Genomic DNA, 9,383 nt, shown 5'->3' on the forward strand with positions numbered 1-9,383 from the left:
TTTTTTTTTTTTTTTTTTTTTTTTTTTTTTTTTTTTTTTTTTTTTCTTCGTATATTTATAAAGAAAAATGTTTCCGAAAAAACTGTTAAAAAAATTATAATTACAAATATATAATGAGAAAGACAAATTTGTAATTTGATTGTATGCTTTAATATATTTTTCATAAAAATTATAATTTATTTGCAAACAAATTATTAAAGAGTCATCCATATAAAAAATAAAAAATAAATAAATAAATAAATAGCTTGAATTGGGAGGGACCCGTATAAATTTATTTATATTTAGACAAATAACACGTATTCTCAAGGGATAGGTACATGGACAAGAAAGTTGGAAGAGATTTATTTTGATACCTAAACGGAATCTAAAACCGTTGATTATATTTATGTCTCTACCCTCTTACGATTTGTTATATAGTTATGTTATACTGTAGGATTTTTCATGTCTTCGAAGATGAAGTCTACGTTGCCATTCTCATTCATCAAAGTGGTCTTGTGAGATCTCACATCGGTTGGAGAGTGGATCAAAACATTATTTACAAGAGTGTGGAAACATCTCCCTAACAGATGTGTTTTAAAACCGTGAGCCTGACTGTGATACGTAACGGGCCAAAGTGAGCAATATCCACTAGCGATGGGCTTAAATTGTTATAAATAGTATTAGAGTTAGATAATATGTGATGTGCTAGCGAGGACGCAGGCCCCCAAGGGAGATGGATTGTGAGAGAGGAACGAAACATTAGTTATAAGAGTGTGAAATCTCTCCTTAACAAACACATTGTAAAAATATAAGGCTGACGACAATTCATAACGGATCAAACCGAACAATATTTATTAGTAGTGGGCTTAAATTGTTACAGGCCCGACCCTGATGACGTGAAACCAAACCATTTGTAATCAACTTTGAACTATTGAATTGAGTAAACTTCATGCATTTAGATAATTTATCTCTGAAAGTGTAATATGTTAATTTAATTTTTTAAAAAAAGTAATTGTATTTTCATTTTTTTATAAGCTGTCACTGATAACGAGACATATTCTCTCTTCCATTCCTCGTCCTTGTCTACGCAATGTTTTATGCTCTAAAACCAAACCAGACATTCACACAGACTCCCAAAAGAAACGAAAAGGTTTTGAGCAGACAACACGAATGGCTTAAGAACTTTAGAACAATTACCAACTATATTCGTAAAGATGGCAGAAACACAGAAAAAGATAACAAAGAAAGAAACTTTCATTTGTTCTTACTGAATTCAAGCTTGAGATATCAAATCTTCTTCCTTCTTCCTCGGAGTTGCGTTTGCCCAGTTTGGTGAATGCTTGAATAGCCATTTCAATGCTTTCAAGCTTTTCCTCCCCTTCTTTATCCCTCTGTCACTCACAGTTATCCTGCAGGAGCCTCCGCCGCCATTGGACAGCCCTCTGCTGCATTCATGCGCCGCCGTGTCAAAAGCTCTCGTGCTTCTAAATGAAGAGTTGGGGTTTGAGAGAGGGCCCAAACCCAATCCTCCTCCGGCTCCGATGCCTGTTTTGGGAACAGAGTACTCTGGCTTTGTTTCTGAGGTGAAATCCAGCTTGAAATCTATGAACCCAGATTCGTCCGTTCCATTAAAATCGCTCTCTTTTAGAGAGAAAACACGCCTGTTTGCTAAACTAAACCCATTATGATCGCTTTCGTAATTCCCACATTCTCTGTGATCACTCTCAAAACCACTTTTTCTTGGCTCTGTTTCGCTGAATCCACTTCTTCTAGCGGAATCACAGACGAGTCCTCCATTAACACTGGAAGTTCTAGCACCAGAAATCGAGCTCCGGCCACCGGAAACCACCATGTCCCCGCCGTCCTCCGACCCGAGAAACCCACCTCCACGAAAACTACAGAGAGATCTAGACCTGGACACACCCATGTAATCAACCATACAAATATCACTCTTTTCATCAAACCCAGATCCCTTCTCCCTCTTCTTCCTGAAAAATTTCCCGATCCTCCAAAACCCACTTTTCTTAATCTCCACACAGCTGCTACTGCTTCTCTCTAGCAGCACAACCTCCTCCCTTTTCTCAATCTTGGGCTTCATCAAACCCAACAAAGAAACGCCATTTCTCTCATTCTCTATCAAAAACGAAACTCTCCCAACACTTCCTACTTCCAACGTACAAGAATTTCGATTAGATGAGATTTCAGAGCAGGAGCAAGAGGAGAGCCTCTGCTCGCCACAATCAGAACAAACCAGTTTGATCAACCGATCTTTCAAGCAATCAGCACATACTCCAACAGAGGAAGAGGAAATGTGTTTCTTACAGAGGAATTCAGAAGCAGTTGAATAGAAGTCCATATCGTTGCTGTAAACTTCCAGAGCTTTTCCTCTGTCTCCCATGGCAGCGGCTTCGTTGATGGGCTGATAGATAGTCAAAGGAGAAGAGACAAGAAAATTAGGCTAAATCAACTGGGATTCATGAAAAAAGAGAAACTGGGTTGAAAGCTTCACAGCATAAAAGGTAAACAGAGACAGAGATTGCAAAAGTTTTGACTTTGGGAGCACTAGAAATGTAAAACTTTCTAGTCTAGAGCGAGGGAGACGTAAAAATCACGATTTGTAGGCACATGAAAGTGAAGGGAAAAGAAAAGTGACGAAAAGGAAGCACTATTCTGTGCAGCCCATTATTGCTTTTCTGCAGGGGAAGTGAATGGCTTCGAAGAAGAAGAAGAAGAAGAAGGTGGTGTTTTCTTCTGGGGGTCCTCTACTCTGCTGCAGGGTCCAGTGTTTCATCCTGCGCCCGAGATCTAGTGGGAACAAAGTCTTCAAATCGTACGGCAAAAGAATCATCAATCATTCGGGCTGGGCGTGTCTCCAGTCTCGCTCTGCTCTTGATGCCACCGAGCTGTTCCATCGCCATCAAAGCTTGCGTGTTGGATAACCTTCCACGTGAAAAAATTAAAAGCAAAGTGGAGTTGTTAATGAAATCAGAGATGTTTTTAAGGTTCTATTATCGTTACCTCTTTGAGTGTTGATTAATTACAACAATGTCAGAAGTGGGTATGTTTGAAGTGTCACAATCAATATAAAAATTACAAAATTTTACCATAAAAATTGATGAAAAAATTGAAAATGTTTTTGTTTTAAATGGTATATGACTCAATCATTAGGAAATATGCTAGCAAAAATGTTGACCTTAACGAGATAGACTGTAAGATCCCATATCGATTACAGAGGAACGAAGTATTCTTATAAGAGTGTGAAAAACTCTCTCCTATCAAACATTTTTTAAAACCTTGGAAGAAAGCTACTAAAGAGAAATCTCAAAAAGAACAATATTTCCTAGTATAGGAAAGCCTTTAATGAACGAAAATCACAAAGAAAATAATACGTACTAGTGAAAGACTTGTACTAGGAAAAGAAGAAACTATATTTTTACCATTTAAATAAAATTCCTATTTTTGTATTTAAAATTAAATATTTACATTCTTTTGGGGGGGAGGGGCAAAGATCAAAACCAATGAATTCACATATTTATTGAAAACTCACGAGTTGAAAAATAGTTAACTTGAGAAAATAAACCAGAACAAATATAAAAAAAATTAAAAAAAATTAAATTTTTATTAAAATAAAAAACTAAAGAAAAAAAAAGGGAAAATGTAAAGAATTGGGAGTGGAGGGTGTGAATGGAAGGAGAAGGAGGTATTTTTTCCAACACAATCATTACATTTCGAGACATGGTCCCACACGTTGACATCCTCACTAGATTTCCGCCACGTGTCTCAAATCTATTCCCATCATACTCGATTCAATCCAACGGTGCTCAACATATGGGTCCACTCTTTAAAATTCCATTGCACCCAAGTAGGTCCCACTCTCTTCCTTCACATGCCATGCATGATCACATTCTATATTCTCCCTGCCGTTACCCCCTCCCCCCCTCCCACCATACTAGATATTAAACCCTCAAATTTATTGCCACACTATTATCTCATTTTCCAGGTTGTGAATTTATTAATGCATGAACAATGATGCAATAATTATTTTTACAAAACATACTAAATTAACATTAATTTAGATTTCACAATATTTTTCAGTACTAAAAGACCCTGAATCTATGTCAGATTATACTTGAACAATTATTATTACATCATAAAATACAAATAAAACTCTACCTAATACAAAATCCTTTAAATTTTAGGATTTAAAATATTTAATAAACAAAAAATGGGTAGTCTAGTTTCATACAATACTTGCAGGAAAAAAAAAAATTCATAAGCCTTTTTAAAATTAATAAATGAAAGATCAGCCCCACAGAAATAATGTTAAATTTTTTTCACAAAGCCACTTGTAGGACCTCAAATATTTCTCTTCCCACATAAAATATAGTATTCATTAACGAAAAATAGCATCATACAACATACTCCTAAGGATGGTACTTTAGAAAATAGGAAAAGGTAGAAGATTAGGGATCATAATAGTAAAAGTCGCACGCTCCATACACGCGCGAGCATTTTACATTATTGGAATGCACAAAACAAATTGTTTGACAAAACATTAGTTTAATATTAAAAAAAAAAAGAAAAAAAAAAGAAGGCAACTTCGACTTAAGTTGATATATAGTTGGCATTTGGTAATGATGATGTCCCTATGGACTTCCCTTAATTAATAATTTTGCTATTGTTTATGTAACCCATAAGCTTTAACCAAGGAGTTGATCGGATTGTCACTTTCAATATTTATGCATGATTATGAACATATCGTGTCTTGATAAAACAACAAAGATTGTCTTACTTTTTTATTTAATTTGAATGTGCTCATGATTAAGTTTAAATTACATGCTCTAAGAAATGTACCTTTGCTGTCCGACGTGCTCTATTTCCATTGGATGATGCCTCCCAAGTCTCTGTGATCATAGATCAAATGGCTGAATCGCATTTTATTCATTTACTCAGAATTGAGTGATTCGATTTGGACGTTTCAAATCCTACACAATAATAAGTACAGATGTAGATAAACCACATCATTTAGCTGTTTAATATGTTCACAAGAACAAAACTCAGAGACTTCTCTAGGATTCGATGTACAAATCTACATAGAGGAGATGGATATGGTTGATTGATACCTTACTTCATGTGAGAGAGAAAACAAAGCCACAAGCTATCAAATTGTTTGATTTTCAATAGCTCAAGATCATACCAAGCCAGGATTCCACCAAGGAGAACTGCAAATGGGCACAGCTGAGAAGAAAACAATACCAGTGTTAAATAACCACGAAACTGGGAAGATATATAGTAAGGAAGAATATTGGAAAAATAGAATTGCCGAATTGCCCCTTGTAAGCTATTACCATTGCAAATGCCAGTAACATACTTCCTTTTCTAACCTGAACAACCTCATAGACGACCGACAACACACTGCACAAAATCACTTCGTATTGCAAATTAAATCTGTAACGGCCCAAGTCTATCATTAGCAGATATTGTCCTATGTAGGCTTTCCTTTCCAGCTTCCTCTCAAACCTTTTAAAACACGTCTACGAGGAAGAGATTTTCACATTCTTATAAAGAATGTTTCGTTCTCTTCCCCAACTGTTGTGGAATCTCACATCATCTAACTTTCTTTCACTAATTGTAGGCTGTGTGTGAGTTTAGGCTTCAAGAAAATGTTTAGTTCTGATTTCTGTACGCGCACGAAACCATCTTTCCAGATATATTACCTAGCATTTAATGGCAAATTACTGCTAATGATTTTAATAGATTGGTTGCCTATTTAAATAAAACAGTGGCAATAGCACCAAAAAGCTGTCTTTAGCAACATCACAGCACCGCTCAGTGCAACATCTGACATTCAAATGAATAAATATAAGGCTTTGACCACAATTAACTATTAAGGAAATGAAAAAACCGGCAGCAATCAAGCAGAGCAGACACTCCAGGTCAAGCAAACCAATCAATTTATTACGGAATCAGTAAAAACAGTCTTACTTAGAAACAAAAAGTTCTTCAAAATTTTACAAACACGTTCAAATTTAACCGTTCAGAAATTTATCCAAATGAAATTATATTTGGCAATGTTTAAAAAACTGTTGGCAAGTTAGGTGGCCGTGGAAAATTAAAAAAAGGTACAATTGAGTACCAAAGATTTAGATATGTTGCTTGACATACATAGATTTAAGAGCAGATTAGTGTGTGCTGAATGTAACAAGCAAGCAAAAGATGAAGATATTAACCTGGAAGCAATCGAACCCAGCTTAAATATGGTAAGGATTTTCCAAGTGGTTGAGCTTAGCCTTGAGCACCTGGAAAGTTAAGAAACTAAATCATAATTGCTTCTTACAGAGATCAAGGATGCTGATCGTAAGAAAAGAAGTGGAGAATGAAAAGAGAAGTAGGACTTTTACCAACAAAAGCTGCAAAAAAATGAGATAGATAGATAAGCATAGGACCCTCTGTGGGTCCATTTGTAGTATAGGAAGAATTAGAGTGTTGGTGAAATAAGTGCATAGAAAGTAGTAGAATAAGCAGAATGGAAGAGAGAAAAAAGAAGTCAACAGTCTGCAAATCTATATTGGACTAAACATTTAAAAAAAGAAAAAGAAAAAAAAGATTATAATGCATACAAGTAGATTTAATACATGATGTAGTTTAAAGAATCAGCTAAAGCTTTCAACAATTAACTAAGAAGCCATTATCAAATTACTTCCAATTTCCTGAAATTTATACTTCTGAACTCCATAGGGTCTGTAGGGGTAAAAGAACGTACCAATACTCACTCTGACTACTGACTACTTGCTGTTCCCACGTAGCACCATAAGAAGGAATGGCTGCAATAACCCACAAGAAAAAAGTATTCATTCCACACGCGACAGTGACTCCAAAAGCTAAGGATTCAAACTGAAAAGAAAACAAGAACTTTCAGAAAATGGCATTGCAGGTACTTCAAAATGATGGAATTGAAGACGAAGGACGAAGATACAAACCGCACATGCAAGTGTATCACATCCTGAGAAAAGCTGTATGGAAAGGAGAGAGCACGTCATCTGTCAATATCAGTTACATATACTCAAAAAGTGTCAAGAAAAAGATACTATATAATTGTAACAAGTTAAGCCCACCGCCAGTGGACATTGTCCGCTTTTGGCCCGTTACGTATCGCCCTTAACCTCACGGTTTTAAAACGCATCTTTTAGGGAGTGGTTTCTACATCCTTATAAAAAGCGAAGCATTCTGTATAACATCAAACCTTGAAGCAGACACGTTTTAAAAACAGGGAGGGAAAGTCTGAAATAAAAAGCCCAAAGAAGACAATATCTGCTAGCAGTGAGCTTGCGTTGTTACAATATGAAGAGGCAGATCACCATGGGCAAAATGTTCCCCAAATGGACTTGAGGAATTTGTTTTTCTCGCTTGTTTTCCATCAACAACATCAAAAGTTTAGCACGAGAGTGAACTCGAACAATTCATACATTAAAGCAAAGCACAAGGGAACCATTGTAGAAATGAATAAGAACCAATCGAATCTGATATAAGAAAAGGAGAAACCCATGGGATAGATGAACCCATCTTGGTGTAGCTGAATCCAGATGAGGCGAATGTACCTTTTGCAAAAAGTAGAAAATACGTGAAAAGTGAGAAATTCTCAACGTTGGTAATTATCGGTAGCTTCTTGCAGAAAACGATTCCACAACATATCAATTTTCCATGACATACAAATGAATCAGGATACAAACTTCTAGAATCCACATTTTAATTTTCTGTGCTCCGTTTGAACAAAATTGGGCAACTAATTGCAAAAATAATAACAGAAACGCTACTTCCACTATGAAAATAGTTAAGTTCCCAAACACGCTAAAGATAATTAATATAGTCAGATTGATTGACCCTCACATAGCCAAGCTGAGCAGATGTGACCAAAAACATGAATCCAGCAAAAGCTATCTGACATAAAATGTACATATATGAAGAGCAATTCCATCAAATTGGAGGTAGAAATGACAACTCAGTACTAGATGTAAGATCAATTCACCATGTTTGGGCTGAAGAGGTCCTCCGAGACAAACAGAGAGCAGAAGATGTCAGCGTTGCTCGGTGGAAAAGAGCCATTTCCAAAATTCAGGAGCAAAATTCATTAAAATGACAAGAGAAACAATTATATGCTAAAGACTTACCAAATCTGAACGAGATCCATAACAAACTAAATGAGAATCGTCAGAAACAACCTGGATTTATATGTTAAAGAATTATATAAAGCAAGCAACTAATTTGCAATAAAGGAAACCATACAGCAACGTCATGAAATGCGATCGCGTAAGCTTAAATAAATTCGCAAGTTCGTGTAACCAAAAAGATGAAACACTTACGGCATACAAAGAGGAAAGAGATTCACGAAATGGCTTCGGAAGGGTTGCAAGACATATTTGGCCACATAAGAGTGATCCTCACCACGACACTAGTATCTTCGTAGAGCCGCCTCACCATGTACCCCGATATAGCCCATTTCCTTCACTTTTTCAGGAACTAAATCAATTTCAAAGACAAAAACCAATAACTAAAAGGATAAAACTAAAGAACTAGCAGATAATTGGTGCAATTTTTTCGTTCACTCCAATTTTCGCGGTATTGACGAAGAAAACTCAATATCCACGAAGTAAGCGTTGTACAGATTAAAGAACCTTCCTCCTAGAGTATCAAGCACAGACTGAGAGAAAATTCATGAAATGAAGCAGAAGACAAAAGTAGCCAAGGTCTATTGACATAGAAATTTAGATACATACGGATACGGCAAAAAGCTTGAACAAGAATCCTCAAAAGAACATGCGATCCTTAAAGTAACTCAGTGACTGTAAAGTGAAGAGATCGAATGATCCGATGGAGGGAGAACACTTGAGAGCACCAACTGATTCGAAACCAGACCTTTTCGCCTCGCCCTCTCCCGCGCTGAAGCTTGAAAGCCGGGTAACAGATCTCCTTTTTAAAACGTCAAAATATTGTAAATAAATAAAACTATGGACGAAAGTTATCAACTAAGTGGCTGTAGTTTAGTGGTGAGAATTCCACGTTGTGGCCGTGGAGACCTGGGCTCGAATCCCAGCAGCCACACTATTCCTTAATTTTAATCAATTAAATGTTCCGTTTGAGCGGAAAGAGGCCCATTAATTACTTGTGCAAAGCCCATTTAAAATTTAAGGAATATTTGGGCTTTCATTTTACCGTGAAACAAGAGGCCCATCTTGACCGTACTTGGCCCATTAAAAATTCTGGTGCATTTTAATTACTTTTTGAACCATAATTTAATTAAAATTAAGTTCCATTAACTTCAAATCATTAAGATTTATATCGACAAACATATCTCGAAAGTGTCCAATTAATTTTTAACTTTAAATCAAAATTTTTATTTTATTATT

General features: G+C 36.1%; 1 protein-coding gene and 1 non-coding gene across 3 annotated transcripts; one reads left to right on the forward strand and one right to left on the reverse strand.

The window, feature by feature from the left end:
- Positions 1 to 2,525: 2,525 nt before the first annotated feature.
- On the reverse strand, positions 2,526 to 8,910 carry LOC111449653 (choline/ethanolaminephosphotransferase 1-like). Of its 2 annotated transcripts, XM_023089648.1 has the most exons (9): positions 8,754 to 8,910; positions 8,340 to 8,496; positions 6,965 to 6,992; positions 6,743 to 6,873; positions 6,210 to 6,278; positions 5,328 to 5,394; positions 5,103 to 5,217; positions 4,834 to 4,964; positions 2,526 to 2,919 (listed from the first exon to the last, which is right to left on the reverse strand). In XM_023089648.1, the coding sequence occupies exons 2-7, from the start codon at positions 8,342 to 8,344 to the stop codon at positions 5,104 to 5,106; spliced, it is 414 nt and encodes a 137-aa protein (XP_022945416.1). In that variant the 5' UTR covers positions 8,345 to 8,496; positions 8,754 to 8,910; the 3' UTR covers positions 2,526 to 2,919; positions 4,834 to 4,964; position 5,103. The 2 variants fall into 2 exon arrangements, with proteins under 2 accessions (XP_022945416.1, XP_022945415.1); XM_023089647.1 differs by lacking the exon at positions 2,526 to 2,919 and having other exon boundaries at positions 4,749 to 4,964; positions 6,960 to 8,496.
- Positions 8,911 to 9,006: 96 nt separating this feature from the next.
- TRNAH-GUG lies at positions 9,007 to 9,078 on the forward strand. The gene has a single exon. It is a non-coding gene; the product is annotated as a tRNA-His (tRNA).
- The last annotated feature ends 305 nt before the right edge of the window (positions 9,079 to 9,383 follow it).

The sequence above is a fragment of the Cucurbita moschata genome, unplaced genomic scaffold, assembly GCF_002738365.1.
Source record: "Cucurbita moschata cultivar Rifu unplaced genomic scaffold, Cmos_1.0 Cmo_Scf00011, whole genome shotgun sequence".
In the NCBI taxonomy this organism is placed as follows: domain Eukaryota; kingdom Viridiplantae; phylum Streptophyta; class Magnoliopsida; order Cucurbitales; family Cucurbitaceae; genus Cucurbita; species Cucurbita moschata.